This window comes from Falco punctatus, assembly GCF_963210335.1.
Source record: "Falco punctatus genome assembly, chromosome: 6".
Lineage (NCBI taxonomy): Eukaryota > Metazoa > Chordata > Aves > Falconiformes > Falconidae > Falco > Falco punctatus.
Window position 1 is genome coordinate 49,949,070 of NC_137585.1, and position 20,576 is coordinate 49,969,645.

General features: G+C 38.2%; 1 protein-coding gene and 1 long non-coding RNA gene across 9 annotated transcripts in view; one reads left to right on the top strand and one right to left on the bottom strand.

Annotated features, from left to right (window-relative positions):
• The window catches only part of CNTN1 (contactin 1), a 249,875-nt gene that overhangs the window by 154,487 nt on the left and 74,812 nt on the right, over positions 1-20,576 (top strand). For all 8 annotated transcript variants that reach the window (XM_080392102.1, XM_080392100.1, XM_080392105.1 and 5 more), the window contains 5 exons: positions 4,693-4,822; positions 15,382-15,511; positions 17,434-17,606; positions 18,757-18,852; positions 19,861-20,067. In XM_080392102.1, coding sequence (XP_080248228.1) covers positions 4,711-4,822; positions 15,382-15,511; positions 17,434-17,606; positions 18,757-18,852; positions 19,861-20,067 — 718 coding nt within the window. In that variant the 5' untranslated portion in view covers positions 4,693-4,710. The remainder of the gene's footprint in view (positions 1-4,692; positions 4,823-15,381; positions 15,512-17,433; positions 17,607-18,756; positions 18,853-19,860; positions 20,068-20,576) is intronic.
• LOC308065762 overlaps positions 1-20,576 on the bottom strand; it is a 541,432-nt gene that overhangs the window by 22,887 nt on the left and 497,969 nt on the right. The window lies entirely within an intron of this gene.

Sequence of the window (20,576 nt, forward strand, 5' to 3'; positions counted from 1 at the left end):
AAAAGATTATTGGCCTTTCTAATGGTACAGTCTAACCTAGAATGCCAAAACTTATTGATTGATCACAAAATTAGATTGCAAAGACCAAATAGTAGAAAAGGACAAAGGGTCATGCCATACATAATATGCAGTGTACATCATTATGTTTGTTAAATTCAAAAGTTTCTTGGTAATTCTAAATACTGAGCAACTAATTTATGAGGAGTTAGTTATCATAGCACAATATGCCATCCCTTTTAAGAAAATCATGATCATTATCAATTAGATGCTTAGTAAAATCACTAGAAGAACCTGAAGTAAAAACAAATACAAAATACTGATTAGGTTGAAGTATTGCGTGGCTCTGATTATAACTTGCCACTGTGTTAATTTACTAGTGAATTATTGCAATTTTATATATTCAAGTTTTGAAAAAGGGTAGAGAACCAGAGATTTCTTCTAGATCATTGTATTTATTTATAGTCTAATCTGGACAGAATCTCTACCAATTCTAAAACTTGAATGTGGATAATTATCATAATATACCAGGAAATGAGAATCATAACAAGCATCTAGATTTACCTCTTCTAGCTAAGTGTACCAAGCCAGAGCTTCTAAAGTCTTCCCTTTGTCTCCTCTCTGCCTGTTCAGCACCTGGGGCTCCTGAGGAGAGCCCTGAGTGGATGTCAGGGGCTGATGCAGCCATCATGCTGCTCCCTCTGAAAACCTCGGCCAGGGAGGTTCAGAGAAGATGCTGCTGTGGTAAACGTGGAAATTTACTGACAGAGGCAACTGCTGATCCTCATGCACCTTCATCTACCTACATCTCCACCTCCATCTCTTTCCCTCTGCCTTTCTTTCTGACTGCCCTTTTGGGTTGGTTTATAGCTTCCATCCTCCCACGCATCACTTGCCTGTTCTGTTTCTTTGCTTCCTCTTCACCCCTTAAACATCCCCCACTGTTGCTTTGCTTTCCTTTGTCTATTCCACCCCTTGATTTAAAGTCTAGTACGTTTTGTAGCCTATTTGCCCTGCTTTTGATGGTATGATCTTTGCTCAACTGACTCCCATTACCTGCTGTTTGTAATTTTTTTTCTGTCTGCACTATGAATGCTTTATGTCCTTGCAAAATAATGATGTCATCTGCATGTTTGGATTAAGTAGATCATAGCTGTAAAAGAAGTGTCTTTTTCTCCTTAATAAAGGCCAAAGTGTGTGGTGAGGACCTGAAGAAAGCCACACAGAATACTGAGGAAAATGTGAAAAAATTCCTAAAGTACATTTTGAGAGATTAAAGAATCCTTACAATTGGGTAGTACAGAAAGGCAGGTCTACCCTTGTGTCCTGAAAATATCTGTCGTTCTAGTAAAGCATCATGAGACACTGCAAGCTTCCAGAAGAGTTCTAGGAGGTGTCTGTGTTCAAAATTGAATGTGCTTCCTATCCAGCAGCCAATGGCCCGGTTTCCCCCCCCTCCCCCCCCTTTTCTGGGAGGATTGCACTCCAGACAGCTCACCAGAAGGAGTTCTCTTGAATCTAGCAAGGCAAAGGCCCTGTAGTGATGACTAGCTCTTTTGGGAAACTGAGCAGTCAAAAGGGACCTAAATGTGTTAGTGCACATTAGATGGTAATTAAACTTGACACAGTTGCAGTTAAATGCCTGCTTATTTTATTATGTATTTTAAAAATGTCTTACTGTTTGCTAAAATTATGATGCTTCATTGTGAGGAGAGAAGGGTAGTATACTGTGTGGAGTAAAAGGAGTATGTCCAGGCATGCAATCGCTCTCTGTTTTTACAGGGGAGAAAAGTGAGTTGTACCAATGACTAGTCTTCTGTTCGGGAATGATTTTTACTTAGGCAACAGGATCCTTCTCGGTCTGCAAAGAAAAAAAGGTAGAAAGCTGTAAAGCAAGTGAGGCAGTAGATGACGACGCATGAGCACTGCAGCCCACAGTGCTGCCTCCGGCACAAGTGCTGCTACCTCAAATACGCCTGGACTCCTTGGGCAGCTGGGGGTAACATCATGTACAGCCACACCACTTCAGACATGCAGATCAACCTGCATGCTGTCTCATCTCGTAGCAGGCAGTTCTGCCAAAATTCAGCAGAGCGATGTGAAACAGCCTCACTTCTCATCCACAAGCTGAGATGAATCAGGAGGGATGGATGTGCTATATATACAGAGCCCACTCAGCCAAAACAACTGAGAGCAAGGAAAGGATTGTAATCCTGGCAGGGTGGATATTTTTGTATCTGAATAAAATGAGGTATTTATAGCATTTACTGACACAATTCTTATGTAGTGTAATTTGAACCAGTGTTCAAACCATTTTTTCTGAGCCAACGGAATAGGATTTTTGGAGAGCTAGAGGACATTGTAACTTTCCAAAATCGAACCTGCATTCTGCAGAAGAGAGGGAGGGGGGTTCTTCTGTCTATGCCTGTAATGTCAGAGAGAGAACAGAGGTTGACTCTTAACAGTTTTCTCTGTCAATACATTTGAACACAGTTATTATCACCGTGAGTTACTGTGTAATTACTGTTGTTCCCAACAGAGTTGCTATTTCATTGCTGTTTAATTATGTGCATTATCTCAGGGTAACTATGCAATTTAACTCGTATCACTTGGAAATAAGTGTTCCAGGTGAGGCAGTGTCATAGCACAAGAAGCTTTGTAGCCAGGGGATGACTGCCGAAAAAGTATACAGGCATTTGTTGATCTAACCTACCGCTGTCTTTGGGAGGAATCACAGGGACTCAGTACTTCATATGTTGGTCACTTAAGGTAGATCCCTGAAATAGTTGTGAGTATCTTTTGACTGAGAGAGTCTAAAGAACCTTCAGTGCCAACAGAAGCTGGAGGGTAAAAGTATTTATTAAATTCTTCCCCCTGGATCCAGCTACAGTAAACACACGCATTTGTTGCCAACATATGAGCTTTTTTTTCCAGGGAGTATTTCTAAATGTATCTCAGTTCTGGGGATCACCCTTTAGCTCTTGTTTTGCTGAGCACTGTTTTCATGTAACAGCCATGATTTTAGGGTCTTTACAACTAATACATTTTTGACCTTTTTATTGAAGATTTAATCTGCTTAAAAAGGGAAGACTGTGAAGTGCAACAGCTCCTGTAATTCCTGAGCCAAAAGTTTGTGATATTTCTTGCCATTTTCCTAATGGTATGCAAAACACCCTATGAAACTCTTCTAAGGAAATCTCACTGTTTAAGGCAGGTTCAAATAAACATCTTCTTAGCATTATTCTGAGAAAGAGCAGACAAGTTTAAGTCCCTGATGGCTAAGACATGTTCCTAACCACCTCAAGGAGAGACGTGAGACACGTGCACTGAGACAGCCTGTCTTGAAATGCAGAGCTGTCCATTTCTTGGTGTTGGAAGTGGCAAAAAGAGCAGTTTCAAAACAAGATCTAAAACGTTTGGATTTTGGAAAAAGGGAAGAATTTAATAATAATTCTGACCTGGAAAGAACAAGATTTTTGGTAAACGGTAGAAGCTGCTTATCGGAGTCATTGGTACTTGGCATGGGAAACTGCAAATCAGTAGCACCAAAATTGCGTCTTCCAAAAAGTGTCAATGCCATATTAGCATGCAACACATGCTAGGATGCATGTTGCTGAAGGGTATTCGAGTACGTATAAGCATATTTTACAATGAAATAGTAACAGAATGAATATACTGAGAGGAATGGATGGTATCGGCATGTGCCTGAGGTGCAACAGTATTCTGTCAGTGATAAGCTGGAAGCCTTGCTTTGTGTGAAGGTTGTAACTTAACCGGTGCTACAGCAGAACAAATCAAGGGTAGTGTGAACAAGATGTGATGGATGTAAAGGATGCGTTTATGTATGCATGACAAGAAATCCATTAAACAAAATGGAGAACTGCACACTGCAAACATGGTGCCCTATTACTCTAAAGAAATATGTAACAGCCACCAGCCAGAAATAAAACGCTAGCAAAATATTCTGATTGAATGAAGTAAAAAATGTTATGGAAGTATTCTGAAAAATGTTTTCTCACATCTTAGAATATTCAAAAGAAGATGCATGTTTCTTTAGCTTGGTTTTAGTATATATACAGGCAGCGTTTCTCTGAATGAATTATGAATATAATAATGATTATATTCAACTTTTAAAAGGAAACTCATAAAAATTAATACCGCCTTTCCAGAAGATCATGAATTCTGTGTTAAAAGTTGTAAAGGAATGATATACTAGACAAAATAAATTAATCCTGAAAGAGATTAATGTAATTCAGTTGCACTGTAATTTTCTTTTTACAGACTTTGAAATCATTAATTGTAATGTAGTATTTACTGAGATGGAGGAGGATAGGACCTAGACTTGCCTTATTTTATTGCAAATTATGTAATATTTAAATATTTCTAATAATGTGAAGTGTTCACAGAGAGGGGATCTGGTTTTGGAAGATGAGTCTAAAAGAGGATATTCAGTATTAACATTTACCATATTACTTACTATCACTGGAAAATATGAGTGCTCTTAAACAGTATGCTTTCTGAATAAATGAGATCATTAACTCGATCCAGCAAATTTGATAATGCATTTAGTATTCAAGAGACCCTATATTAACGCTTAAGTATTCAGTTTAGACAGATAACCTGGCAAGTGCAATGTGATGTGAGATAAAGCCTTATGTCAGAATTATTCACTCCTTTTCCTTTGTCTGTAATCAGGTATTTTTAGCTCTCTGAATGCTGGTATTGCAAGGCACAATTCCTTTTGAGATAATTGCTGAACAGAAGATAACCATGTGGCTCTTCATCTATCATCTTATTACACCCTGGTTTATCTTCTGCCTGGCAGGTAAGATGACCTCCCATGTTAATTCATTTAACCATTGTCAGTCTTATGCATTCCAAGGTCAATTATGCTCTTTGTATGGCTTTAATTTATTTGTGCAAACACAACAAATTACTAGATGTGGATGATGAAACTATAAGGAAGCATACTTACTAGAATGAGTGCCATAATTAAAAGCTTGCAAAAAGACAGGTCTGGACTTAGAATTTTTCTTTGTCTATTCTGATTTGGTATATAGAATTAATAATATCTCTAGATTATAAAAAATGTATCAACCATCTATTTGTGCATCAACATGATTAGAAGAATGGGAATATGCCCTTTAGAAGAGACCCTAAAGGCAAAATTCTATAGTATAGTCACATCTAATATTCATAAAATTCTACCAGCACAATATAGTGGTGGTTTTCATGATACAGTGGGACAATACTGCATCTACTGACTTTAATTTTATGTCAAAAATTGTAAAACATTTCATAAATAGAGATGGAGCCTCAAATACTAAAACATTCAGGAGTCATATTTCTAACACCTGAAATTAGAGATGTTTGCAACTGAAATTTTGGTTCTAAGAGATAGGAGGAGCTTTTTGGAAAGTTAAAATTCAGGATTAAAATCTAGTTTCTGTTCCAGCTGTTCCAAACAACTTGGAGATTCATAAAGCTTGTTTCAGACTTCCATGCCAATTTAAATGAATGCTGGCTTTTAGTTGCTGTGATGAATTGGATTGCCAGCATAAGCAGAGCTCTTCTCAATAAAGAAGACTTTATGCTTATGTGCAGACTACATGAACTGAGATCAGAAAATGTAAAGAGCAGAATAATTAAGTTGTGCACACACAAAATATTGACTGAGGTTTGAAAAGTGCAGATGTTGTGTACTAGTGTTTTGGTTATTTTCAAGGTAGGTTTTAGATCCTTCCCTGCCTTGAGGGGAATTTACTTATAAAGCTAGTTCTACTACATTTCATAAAACATTCTTGTATTTTGGGGGGGGGGGTGTCTTTATGTAATTAATGAGTTCCTAATTGAAATGAGCTCTTTGTAGTCTTGCTTAATCTGGCCTACCATTTCAGTCATTGCCTCAATTTCACTACCATGAGACCATAGTGTTTGTATTACTGAGTCAAAAAAATCAAATTAATACTATGATGTAAGTTCATTGCCTTTAAGAAATTAAGCCATAGCTCACAAGAGTGCCTTCTGGTTTAGTGACAACAATGTTTGGGTTTGAATGCAGTTCTTTACTCCATGTCTGGGTTTGTTGGAGAATGCGTGGATCCTTAATAAATATCAAGACCTTTAAAATGTTGTGATCTCATGCTTTCAACATATTTATTATGTGTTTCAAGGGCTTTTTCTTTGTTAAAATCTGAGGGTTGCTGATAGCACCAAAATTGAAAATTAAAACTCACCACTTTAATTCAAAACTGGGCTTTTTCTAGGGGAAAAAAAGGAGGGGGGAAAAAAGGAAAAAAAAAAAAAAGAAAAAGAAAAGGAAAAAAAAGAAAAAGAAGGCTGTCAACTACAATCAGTAATGTTACACGTGAGATTTCAGTCTGGACATGTTGACATCAAACTAAATCATCAGCTGCAGTAGCCAGGCAAGTGCTGGACGTTGGTTGATAAAAAAGTTGAGTCAATCACTGAGAACAAATGTTCAGTTAATTTCTAGACAGGCAGGTCCAGATGATTAATGCTATTACTTGTGTAATTGTACTTTTTACAACATATGGCATTATTTACCATTGCTAAAGAGAAATATGCATTTTCTTCTAAAATACACAGTGGATGAGTATATCCAATACCTGTTTACTTTGTCTGCCATGTCCCTGTTTGGATCTTAGAAGAGAATTTCAATCTACTGCAGAGTGTCTGACATTTGTAAATAAATAACCATAATGTGTTTTGTGATCATAATTCTCAAAAACCTGGAAGTGCCTTGTTTACCTTCTTGTGAGCCTGATAGAGATGTTTTGGCTTATTCCCAGACCATCTTGTTTCTGAGCGTGAGCTTCTCAGATACTAGTAGGTCCTCATTTCTGTGACACGTTAAAAACAGTATGAGATCTGCTTCTAAATATCAAATGGTTCCCAGACTTGCGATGCTGATAGGGAGCCTGACAACTTAGTGATAGTTAAGATAATGAATGAGGTGATGACTCTTTTGTTCAGCATCCATTAACATTCAAGGTTAATCTAGCCATGTGCTGCTTCAACAGATCTTTGTCCCTCTCTCATGTGAAAATATGTAACAGGATACAAAGCTGTCAGGTAGATCAATAGTGATGAGAGTGATGCCAAATGACAGCCTTGAGCAGCTACTTTTGGCAACGTTAAATGCCAGGGAAATAGAGAGGTGTACAGGAAGCAGGAACAGAACGAGAAGGAGAAGGCTCATTAGAAAAATAAAGATGCTAATCAAAAATAATTTTGTATCGGTGTGCAATGGGAGTGACAGGCTGTTAAGGTTTTCCACCTGTTTCAGCTTCTTTCTGACATGACCTTTAGAAAACTTTTCACTGAGATTTGCTATTGATGTTCACGTCACAATTTGTGATGTTTCTAGAATCAAGTTGATTCTTCTCCAGCAGAGGACTTGAACATGTGCTTGACATTGCATTTATATGTTAGCTTGTTGATTTTGTTCAACTTGCACGCTTAAATTTTGTGATGGATTGGGCTCCTGAATGAATATGGGAGAGGCCTTTAATGAACTTAAATAAGTAGTTTCAATGCTGTCTCATTATTATTGGCTTTAAGCAAACAGTATTACCATTTTACTTTTCCTAAAGATGAAGTTAAAGATCTTAATATTTCCAGCAGAAGCTTTGGTAGCCATTCCTTATTAAAAGTGTTACCATCTTTCATTGAAAAGATATTTTCATTACAGTGGAATTATTATGCATTTATTCACCAAAAAAATACTGCTAACCGTCTTATAATCATCTTCAAAATTAATTGTTCTGTGAAGATGTTCTGAAGGGAAAATTCATACAGTTTTGCCCTTTTTTTTAAAGCAGAATGGTACTTTGTTTTTTAAAGTATGCAATCTGTAGGTCTTGAAGAGCATTCAAATCTTTCTCCCTTTATTTTTCAGCACTCCCTTCTAGTATGTGGAGGTTCGGTCTTCTGGTTTTGGAGCTTCGGATTTATTTACTACAGAGCTGAATGCATGTACAGAAGTGTTTGCAGGATTAGGACCTTAGGATACATCCACTGTAGTTTCCAAACATATGAATTTGTAGGCATATATAGCCCCCCATGTTTTACGGCCAGCCCTTCATTGTATTTCAGTAATATCCATCATCATTTCCTCTGTTAACTTCTTTCACATATAGTTCCTTATAGACATAATGTTTTTCTGATTGACATGCATGTGCAGTAGTTTTATTCCCAGGAACTTTGTAGATTAAACCTGCACTTCAAGATTTATTATCTATAGATCCAAATGTGGTATCTGTGCTGGCAGTAAATGATATGTAGAGGTATTGCATAAAAAAAAAAAGCGTGGAAAGTTTGAAAAAGGAACCGATGAGTTATCTGGTATGGATATTACGCTCCTGTATATATTGATAAAATCGCTGTTTCAATAACTTCCTGGATAAAGTTTAAGAACAAAAATGTAAATTTCTGTGACATCCACTAGAGGATGTTCAAATTTGGCTAAGAAGGAACAGGTACACTGTTATCTCTGGACATGTGGACAACAGCAGCTCTTTGGGCCTGACCTTCTCCGTGTTCTTTGAGTGTCTGAGCCCTGCAGCACAAGTAAGAAGCAGAAACTGCAGTTTCCGTTCTCTTGCTGCACTGGAGTGGAATAATAATCCCTGTAGGGCAAAGACTGTTTTCTTAGTACTGCCTGACCATGTGCTTCCTGACCTTCCGTAAAGGTTTCTAGATACTGATTCAAAACAAGTAAAACCAAGCATATAATAGGTCCCTCGGCAGTTGCGGGAGCGGGCTGTGCCGTCACTGTACCCTTCCTCCTGAATCTTAACACTTGAGGAAATGGGAGATAAACTGCCATTGGCATTCCTGGTGTTGCTAGTGATGGTGCCACAGCTACCTCAGAAGATTGGGTTCCAGAGGAGGCTTTGGTTCTGAGTTCCATGCCAGGAGGAGGCTTTGGTTCCGAGTTCCATGCCAGGAGGAGGCTTTGGCTCGTGGGCTGGCTGAGAGACGCCAGGTCATGTTGCACAGATACAGGCAGGTGAATGCAGACTCTTATGGGAGGATTCATTGTGCTTTGTTTTAATCATCTAAAGGCTGGGTATGTGATACAGGTTTCAGCTTCCTCTGTGGTTAATGAAGAGAGAATGGGATATCTGAATTACTGGAAGTGCTTGTCTAACCCCTCTAAAGAAAGCCCATATTACTAGCTTGCAGAAAAAAACTCTCTTTTAAAATTAAGTGTCATAAATCCTGCACTTAATGTCAAGCCTTTGAATTTATTACATAGTAGAAGGAAAGAAGAAAGGAGTTACTGTTCTTGTCATAACTTCATTTATTGAACTTGATCTCATGTGTGTCATCTCATTAAGGTTTAAGATCCTGGTGCACTGCAAACCCGGATTATCTATAAGAAAAGCCTTTAAAAGCATTTTATGTTCGATGGTATGCCACACATAACCCCTAAAAATAGAGGTGATATGTGCAATCTGTAGCTAAGAATGAGTAAGGCAAAAGTAAACAATTTTGTTTTATTTAATTTTCTGTATTGGAAAAAATAAGCCCATGAACTGCTGTTTTCTCCTATGAATTAAAAAATTTCACAATATTCTTTAATAAACTACATATTTTTAATTTCCCTTTCTGGTTGTGCTCACACACACCACGTTCCCCATAATTATAAGCAGCTTTACATCATGACATTATCCCTAATCTATGTTTAAAATTGATTTTCAAAATTAATTAGATGCGTGTAAGGACCGAACTAGTTGATAATAAAATAAATCAACTTGTCTGAAAGGGATTTGGAAGGCTGGTGTTGAAAGAAGCAAACTAGCCCTGCTTTCTTTCAACAGAGGATTTTTTTGCTCAGCACTCTAACCCACTGAAATCGTTATTTTGAGTTTAATATTTTATATTACTTATGGTAGATTGGCATAGTTGCTTAGTACCGTGTAGAATGTAAATATTATATTTATGTTTAAAGACTTCCATTGCACATGAAGAGCAAGATGAATGGTTGTGTGCAAATACTCTTTGTGCAAATTTTTCTTCATTATTTCTTATCAATAAGAGGGAAGACCCAAGAGACTGGTAAAATATCAGAAGATGAAACTCAGATCTAATACGAGAACTTTTAGTAAAATTAGAAAACTCGATAAAACGGTCCAAAAGTTGAAGATCTTTAGATATTAAGATTTTTAGAAGAAAAATCTTCCAATTGTAAGCATTGTTAGACATTGGAATTATTTTGCTAAAATAAATTATGAAGTCTTACTTATTGGAGAGTTTTTAGAATCAGTCGAAAAGGCACCTTTTGAGATGATTTGATGTGGCATATCTGGTAGGATCTACCAAGATTTGGTAGGGAGAAATATCAGGTAATGTCACCCTTTTTTTAGTGATTTTTATGATTGAAAAACCCAGCAGGTCACTTGCTGTATTTAAAAGGATTAACATTCATGTATTTGGGAAAATCAAAAGTGAAAAAAATTGAAGGAATGTTGCCCTGAATATTAGGAATACGTGTATCTTGCATCAAGTCTTGGACGTGCTGGGACCTAAGCATGAGAAATCTAGATAATCAGAAATTTGACAAAAATGTGTTGTCACAATAGGAGTAATGCCAAACAAGAAAACACAGCTGATAAGGGATTTTCTGAACAGCTAATTCAATCAGCCAGATACTAAAATGCAGACTGTTCAGAACAGGGTTTTTCAAACATTGTTTAACAGGAGCCCTGCTCACCCTTTCCTAGATGGTGAGAATTTCCTTCACTTTTTCCTGAAACTGTCCGCATTTCTTTCAAAAAGTCACACCTGTATGATGACATCTACACTGGACAGTATTTTTCTGGCATCTCATTTATACCACATGAAGTTTCTATTTTCTCTGTTTCAGCTCCTCTGGTTCCCTCCCCAGTTGTATCCCAAGCAGTTTTCTAGTTATACTGTCTCCTTTCCCTATATATATTTCTTTTAATTGCAATAGTTTTAAAGCAGCCCAAGGTCACTCTGCCATTCTCACAAAATAACCTGCATCCTCCACAGCGTCTCAAGCTTCATCCCTGAAATGCTGTTGCCACGTATCTTCTCCACATCTCAGGCTCCTGATCCTCAAATCCCAAACTGACCAAGTGACCATGTTCTCCCTACCCCTGCTGAACCTTCTTCATGTCTGCAGCAAGCCCAAGTATCATAAATTGAATTAGTCATTTCCCAAATGTGTTTTTAAATTAAGACTTATAAGCTAAGCTGGAAGGTTACACGGTTAATTTAGGGTATTTTTAATGTGCAATAACTGCATTTGATTTTGACGAATCAATCCCTTCCCTGCTTCCTACCAATTTTGTGGTGACTTACATCCAGGGCAGCTTTGCTCAGGTCATTCATCTTTCAAAAATCAAATCAGAATTTGTCTGCTTTGTTCTTAAATTTGTGCCAGATTTGTACTTCACATCGGTAATATAGTGTCAGTGTAGTTAAGGCAATACACAGAATTAATGAATTTGATACAGAATTATCTTAGGAAAAACTAATGAAATATGCTGTCTAACAACAACAGACAGTGATTAGACTTTTGGAAACAAGACACAAGAAGTGGACCTACATGATGGCTATATTGAAAATTTTGTGTTACCTTTATATTTGCAGATAAGCATGATTTCCTTATCAAAGAGGAAAAGGACGTCAGAGGGAGAACCAGGAGCAGGGTGCACAGAGGCTGCAAGGCCATTTGAGTAGGCAAATGGTGAGAATATGGAAGGATGTGAGGTGAAGGGAGACCCACAGAGGATTGATGCAAGGACGATCAACCTAATGATTTGTTTTTAATTATTTTTGTGACTTAAGTAGTACAATAGGAGTGTGTACGGGCTGGAAAACCTCTTTGTATCCATGTTCTACATAGTCTATGCCATGCAAAATTAAGACATTTGAAAGCTAGTTAATTTTTAAAAAATATGTTTATATGGAAAAGCTTGAGATTTCCTGAATTAAATATGTACAGAATTAGGATGCACTGAATAAGTCTTTTTTAATTGTGCTTTCCTTTTCCTTCTTCTAATCAAGTTTCTTGAGATGACTTGAAAAGAACTGCCTCAGGTGGTTTCTGATTGTTATGTTCAGACATCCTTTTTGGTATCTTTTCTCTGAGTATATTGGATATATTTTATTATGATCTTTCACAGGCTTGTGCAGGGACATGAAAGTGTACTAATATAATTTTGTAGCTCATCTGTAAGTAGTGGTAAGGCTTTCAGATGTATCTTATCTTACGTAGGCAGTGGTTCTTTCAGACATTTTTTTTCCACTGAAAAGGTGGAGCCCTGCCTCTATTTCACCTTTTGCACTGGTATAGATCTTCATCAATGAACAAATTTGCCTTGCTAAACTGGCAGAAAACTAACTTAGAAAGCTAGAACTGAATGGGTTTCCACTCTCTTTAGCTTTAGCAGCTATCTAAGTCAGACAAGCATGAGAGGTGTTGCAGAAACGCCTAGAGGGGAAAATGACACTGCCCAGCTGGAAAGCATCGCTTGGAGAAGGGGTGGCGGGGCCACCTTCCAGCAGCAACAGTTCTTATACAGGATCCATGATCTCATCGGCTGTGTAGAGGTTTTCTTAACCTTTTGCAAAGACTTTGTAATACATTTTAGCACTGTTAAAAAGGCAGAGTCTTGTTTGCAGAATTAACTGAAGAATGCGTCAGTCAGAATTAGGTGATGGCTTTTGCTCTGGTTTAAAATATAAATCACAAGAAATGTACCCAGGAGACAGGGCAGTAAGGGTGTCTGAGGGACCAGGAAGTCCATCCTCTTGTCTAAAGCTGGACCAGAACAGATGAAATGTGCTTTTCTTCTCATCCTCACTTTATCTAATGCACCCATTTCCTTCTTCCTTTCCCTACTTTTACTTCTCCCCTTTTTCTTCTAGGCACAGCTTTCATGAGCTGATCTTCTCCTCTTGCCCATCCTCACTCTCCAGATTTCATCACACAGGCATGATACTTCACATAAAGTGTGAACATTTCTTGCTGATCTTTTCACAGACCCTTTCTCTTCTCTTTTCTCCCCCATGCTGTTTTGTATCACTGGTGAACACTCAGCTTACATCTGAGAATGAAAGGTTTATTCGTTGCTACACCTGAGATTTAATCTGAGCATCTTTTCTGCTCAGCCAGATATCTGAAACCAGATTCATAATAGATTGCAACAGAAGTGCCATTATAAAGCATATTTGATAGGTGTGAGAAACAGATATTCACTCAGTATAATTAATAGTGCTGGCTGCATTAAAAATGCATGCCATGAAATGCCTAAATGGTCTGTAACTTCATTTGAGTCCTAAGGTGGAAAGAGTCAGCTGCATATGATATGGCTGTTTGCTGCCAGAGGCTGTTGTTATTCTGTATTCATATTTAAGAATTGCACAGAAAGTGCCATCAGGTCTGTGGCTCAGTCACTCCAGGCTCTGAGCAAATATATGATTTTGCCTTTTCAGTCTGAAATTACTTCTTCTTTTGATCTAGTGATATGCAGATTTATACAGAGTGTTGTGCTTTAAAATATCAAAGAAAGCAGACTATTTTTTAGAAGCTCTTCCTTTCTTTCTAATTGCACTTCTTTGCTTCTTTGAAAGACTTCTTATTACATGAATTTGGTTTTAGAAATGAAGTTGCCTGACCATACGTCTTGTGGCATCACTGTGCCTTCTGGACCTGCTTCTGTCCCCAAGGGAAATGGTGATTTTTTTCCCCAGTCTTGAACTGGAAAGGGAACTTACTTTTCATCTGTAACCAGTCTTCTGCTAGTGCTGTAATCCAGTGTCTTTATGAATATGGAATTTAGGAACAATAAAAAAGATAACTGCTGAAGGATTGTTTTATGTACATATGATATCTTAACACTGATACAATTTACATTTTTTAGTTCTATGGATGGATTCTTTCTCCTCTTTTGGTTTTTCTAAAAGCTGTCTGGTCTAAGATGCTTTATAACCAAAGACAAGACCTTTAAGGGGTTGAGTACAAAATCATAATTTGAATTAAGGACATTATCTGTTATATTGCCAGTTCATCTTTTGATCCGTGAAGACTTTTTGAATGTAGCATTGCAAAACATGTAGCAGATTTTTATACGCAGCACAGATACTGTTGCAAAATGTTAAGATCTTTCTGTCCTTAACCATTGCTTTTGGAAATTTTAAAGCTAAAATGATTCAGCCATCTCTTAAGTTCTCATTAGGAAAACTGTGTTTCTTTTGTTTGTTTCCCTTGTATTACAAGATTCTTGCAATCATTTTCCACATCTCAGGCATTTCTAAGGTTTTGGAGCAAGGCTCTGAACTCGAATGGGTAGCAGCAGTCATGTACTACTTTGCTTTTCCTATCAGTTTGTTTACAAATCTCCATACTGTTAGTTCAGTCTCAGTGGAGGCCTATGAGAATTAGACACCTGCATTGTCTAAAAATTTTATCTGTACAGAGCACTCACCATCTCCTTACGTTGCCATTTTGTACCTAGAAGACACATTTGCTGTTTTTGCAGAACAACGCAGTTGTATCCTGGGTTTACAGAGAAGAATTTATTGAGAGACTTCAACCTTTGCTCCTAGTCTCACTTTTACAAACCCCAAAGAGCAGTCTTGTACGCTTGGAGGAGATAAAGGGAAAAGGAATGCAGTAGGGGCTGGCAGAGCCTGCAGTCTTTACAAAGCATCAGCAAATGGAGGACAAAGATTTTAAAAAAATAGTTTGTTGTCAAACCTGTTTGACATTTATTCACCTTTAAGTGCTTGACTTTACAAACTTAAATCATTTTCAATGTGGGACTTTGTAAAAAATTTTATTTTGGAAGGGAGAAATTTAACAGATACCTGAGCATGAAGGGAAAAACAGAAGTATGTTCTTGGAACAATGTCATTCTCAGCTTTGATCTACAGCTACCAGGTTAGGAACACGTAATATTTGGATAATTGTTTTGGATCTGGACCTGTGCAATGTGAATATGTTGGCTTCCATGGAATAAGTTGGTCTCACTGCATTCCTAAAGGGCATGTCTTCAATTCATAGTTCTCTCCATCACATTTGGCATGAATTGTGACAAATAATTGATGATGTCAGTGGAGAAGGCAGGGAAGGTAGTTTTACAGGAACATGGTTTAGGTTACTTTAGTTCTCAGCAGGCAGGAATGAAGCAGGAGTCAGTGAAGGAAGGCCAGCACTTCCGTGATCCATACTGCTCTGGTTTTGTTGATGCATACAGAACTCGATTTTGGGGGACTCACTATTTAGCCTTTGCATTTTGGATCTGGAAGGGGTAACGTAAATTCATCTTCAGTTTGACTACTAATTAAAAAGTGATTAATTTCAAAGTCTACCATTTTTTTCAGAGGAAGGAAACAAAGGTTATGGGCCTGTTTTTGAGGAGCAACCCATTGATACAATCTATCCAGAAGAATCTTCAGATGGACAAGTTTCAATGAACTGCAGAGCTCGAGCAATTCCTTTTCCTACTTACAGGTAACCTCTCTTCTATCTGGCTCCAGTCCCTTTACAAGTTCTTCTACGTGGCATTTTGCTATTGCACTTGTTTGCTGTCATGCTTGGAAAGGACTGGAAGTGTGGAGAGATCAGATACGCTTAGATTTGGTACCCTTCTGACATACTTCCTCATCACTTCCAGACTGCCTCACCCTATCTGTAAGACCATGTGAACATACCATCTATAGCAGGGGTCCTCAAACTATGGCCCGCGGGCTGGATACGGCCCCCAGGGTCCCCAGTCCGGCCCCCGGTATTTACAGAACCCCCCCCGCCCCCCCGCCAGGGGTTGGGGGGGGAAACCAAGCAGCTGCAGGTGACTGCCTGCCACTGCATCCGCGCGCCGGCCCCCTGGTTAAAAAGTTTGAGGACCCCTGGTCTATGGAGTGATTACAGGCTACTTATATATTTTAGTATTTTTTTATCTGTCATGGGCTCTGCAAAATCTGAACTAGTAAAGTCACTCAGGAAGAATTGCCTCACACCTCCAGAACTCTTTTATCTAGGAACGGTTCTGATGAGTAGTGCTGATAGCTGATGTGATGATAATTGCAAGACAGAATAAGGCCACTTTCCTTATTTCCTGACATCATTATTTTAGTTTACCTCCATATATTAACTTCATTTCTTAGTCCTCCAACTTTTCACGAGCTAAAATCCTCCTACCTCAGAGGAAGATGAGTCCTTCCTGCCACTTTTGCATTGCAGCATAAGCTGTCCTCATGACAGTTATTCCTAGGTATTTCTGAATAGAGAATTAATTATTTGTAATACAGACATGTAGTATGTCTCACAGGACTGAAGTGATACCTCTAAAATCCTGTAAAACCTAAATGATACTTACTGCATCGTAAAAATTCTGCTATTCCATTATTTATTTTTGATATTTTTTTGTTAATACCACGTTCTTCTTACTATTATTTCTTTCTATGACAAGTGCAATTTCAGCTTCCAAATGAGTTTCTGTAGTACATCTTCAGTAAGGAAGGAACACATAGGGTATACCCTCTCGTTTTCAAACACTAATGCCTATCTTTACCTTGCAAGAAAATATTATTTACACTGGCAGGATTTAATGATCTTTAAATGTATTTAAGTTGCATATTTCCTGTTTGTGCTCAGGAAACGTGGTTCCTTTCAAAGAAGGTTATGGGCTCCCCCTTGTGGACACAGTAATAGGTAGAAATATAGGTAGCAACGACTACTGGCTCCCACTCCATGTATTTGAACTTTTTTTATATCGTTAGAAATCAGTAAAGGTCAGACTTGGGCCTCTGAGTTCCTCTCGTAGTCCCCGAAGTGAAAGCTACAGTAACTCAGTGAACTGGCTGTGGGGTAAAACCACATGGGTTTTTTGTGAGAGTGTCCGTCAATTTTCTGAATGTAGTAAGTAGGTCTTAAATCAGGTGTGCCACTGTTTTTGCATTGACTTCACTGACACATTAGGCTTTATGAAAAATTTCCATTCCCTACAGCAAGTCTGCAAAAAACTCTTAAGAATTTCACTAGTCCATACTTAAAAGGTGCAGAGGGAGTATTTTCTTGGCCTTAATAGGCCTTAAACAACTATTTGATGATATGTTTATAACCCCAGTGCTTGATCACTAGCTAGCTCATTCATGGCCAGCTCAAGCATCCTTAACTGCATGGCCAGCAATGAAGTTTTAACCTATGTCACATCTCTGAGAAGGCTGAAGCATACTGAGACTGTTATGTTTTAAAGGCCGATGGAATTCAAATCTGTGGCTCTTGCTGAAGAAAAACTTAAAACATATATAGAAGTATATTAATAACTTCATGTATAATTAATCACAACTTAGGAATTACTTTTCAAATTGTATTTCCTAACAGGCTTGGTTTTTTCTGGCCAAATCTTATGTCCTGCTTTTCTTTTTTGATAGGTGGAAACTCAACAACTGGGATATTGATTTAACAAAGGATCGCTACAGCATGGTGGGAGGCAGACTTGTTATCAATAATCCAGAGAAATCAAGGGATGCTGGAAAATACGTCTGTGTAGTGTCAAATATCTTTGGAACTGTCAGAAGCAGTGAAGCCACTCTGAGTTTTGGATGTAAGTTAATGGTTGTATCAAAACGTAGAAAAATTACAGTTAGCTTGAAATGCCCAGTGTTTTACACTGCAGTGTCTTCTGCCAACATGTGCTGTAGCTGTATTACTTAAGTGCCTTAGTCTGCAGAGATCAACACAAAATAAGTTTAGTGAGTATTTTATATTCTTTATATTCAGCTGACATGACATCCTTTTCAGTGAGTTATTGTTAAATTATTAATTCAAGAGACTTACGGAGCCAGATCTTGAGATATTAATGTCCAGACTCTTTTGAAATCATGGTAGGACCTGAGGGGAAATAGTACGGAAAAAAGATGCAAGTGGGGGCATATGGTGATGAGGCATTGCTGCAGTGCAAACACAACTGTGATGCCTGCAGGAGGAAGGCATGGCACTCGCTAGCAAAGCATGCTCCCTGACTCCTAGGCTGAGATGAAGACCCTGCTGGGGGACATTTCTGTCAGCCTCTGACAATCATGAACTGGTCTTGTGAATGCATGCATATGCACAGACCTGCACTGTCAACAAACACATGCATTGTCAAAAAATGATGTACTACATCAAGAGTCATGTAAAAATCTTACTGACTGAACACAGTGTTTGGGATTTTTATTTTATTTTGACTTCAGATGCTTTTTTGTTGCTGGATATATTTTCTCATCAGAGAGAAAGAAAAAAAAAGGAATCCACCAAAAAAAGAATCCACTCTTACTGGTGACCATTCACAAAGCCCTGTGTGCCCTTTAATCCTGACATTGTTTAGTGCCCCTCTTGTCTTCCAGCAGCCTCCATAAGCAGAATTCACTCCTTACTGCGTAAGATCAGAGATGAAGTGGAAAGTTCTGGTTTCTACTGGTAGTTAAAAGACTGTGGGACCACATATATCAAGAAAACTCAGAGGCTCTAATGAGTTGGTGGATCACATTGTAGTTGATCTGGTCTTAGTCTATGTTTTACCAAGTGTATTTTCTAGAATGAATAGAAAGCCAGGTTGTTACTTCTGCCATAGATAGTTGTATTTCTGTATTAATCTCTACAGAGCTGAAAATAATTAAGTAAATAGATTAATTAATGAAAATAACAACAACAATAAATATTGTAGTGAAAACCCCAGTTTTCCTCCCCTGCTTTTTTTTTTTTTTTTAAACTAGATCTGGATCCCTTTCCACCTGAGGAACGCTATGAAGTTAAAGTGCGAGAAGGTGTTGGAGCAGTGCTTCTTTGTGAGCCCCCTTACCACTACCCAGGTAATTCAGCTCAAAGTACTTCATTTTCAACTGCTGAAGAGTAGAAGACAAATTAATATTTTACAAGTTCCCTTGAAGTTAACTTAAACAGGTACTTTTATACAGCTTGAGAATCACCTTTTAGTTTAGGTTTCCATTTTTTATATATACTTGTAGCTGACCATACGTAAAGAATATTGTCGAATTTGCATATAGGTTTTGACACTAAAATAAAGTTACTCAGACTAATCTGGATAATGGAGGGGAGACTTGGCCTACCATTTAAAAGACCTGAGTACGTCACTGTGTCATCCCAGACTTTCTGCTGGCCTTGGACAGGGCCCAGATTCATTCCATCTAATGAAGTCACCTCAACAGAAATGATCATGCGGTCTTGTTAAAATCATGGAACAGCAGTAGGCACTCCAAGAAGGTCAGAGATTAGGTGATTTATGCTCTGGAAGTGCCTTTTTCTCATCATTAGCTACTCAAGAGCTCTGCAGGGATTATGCCCATAACCTCAGGCATCTGCAGTTCCATTGTGAAGACTGAATTTGGCTGTTAGCATCTCTTTAACCTAGTAAAATGGGATAACATTTTATTTTTCATACTTTGTGTCTAAGTATTGCAAGGAACTGAAGAACTGAGATGTGCTGCTAGTTGAAATATTCTAAGGTTTTGTCTAAATCACAAGACTGGTGAGGGCTTCCTGGCTTCTCAGCTGCATGAGGTCAAGACCATTTCATCCTGTCCCACTCTGGTTCCTGTGGGAAAGCTGTGCCCAAGGCGAGCTGTTCATGCTGTGACTGGGTCCCCAGTTCATGGCAGCGGCACCCCGATGTTCAGTGTAGCCAGGTATTAGCTGGCTACTGAGACACATATATTCTCTCTCATATAGCTGCCTCTCCCGAAGAAAAGATCTATAAGCTGGAAATCAGACTGAAGTAATTTATGTGCAGACAGTATTCCGTGGCCTAAGTAGCTGATAGTATTGTTTTATAATATTGACTAGAAAATATTTTCCTCCAGATGATCTCAGTTACCGCTGGCTTCTAAATGAGTTCCCAGTATTCATTGCTTTGGACAAGCGACGATTTGTGTCACAGACGAACGGCAATCTCTACATTGCAAATGTAGAAGCATCAGATAAGGGCAATTATTCATGTTTTGTGTCCAGCCCTTCAATAACGAAGAGTGTCTTCAGTAAATTTATTCCACTTATTCCACAGTCTGATCGTAAGTATTTATTGGAAGTACTATGTATGTGCAGTGTTCTGTTTGTATTTTCAGTTTTGCTCATTCATAACTACTTTCAGCTTTGAGAAGAGAATTGCATTGCAAGTTATTGTGGCTACTGCACAATATTATTTAGTTTTCCATATCCAGAGGTCCAAATAATTCCCATCCACATCCATCACTCTGTGGAGGAAATCTCCCCAGATTCATTCACTAATTTCCTTTCATATCACTGGGAACAGAGTTCTTACCCTTGGAGTCCCCATTGTTTTTCTGTGATAAGCCCTTGTACTTCTCCCGAACCCCTGAATGTTATTTCAGGTCATGGCATTGGTTCAAAGGGGTATGGCTGTAAAGCAGAAGCTTTATGTAAAAGTTGATAAACAGCTTCAGGAGTTAATTTTTTTTCCCCAGGAAATCACCCCTGAAAATGGAAAATCCTTTTCCCCTGCTGAAATTTTCTATCCAACAGTGGCCTAAGGGCTTTGTGTCACACGGCAAATCTATGT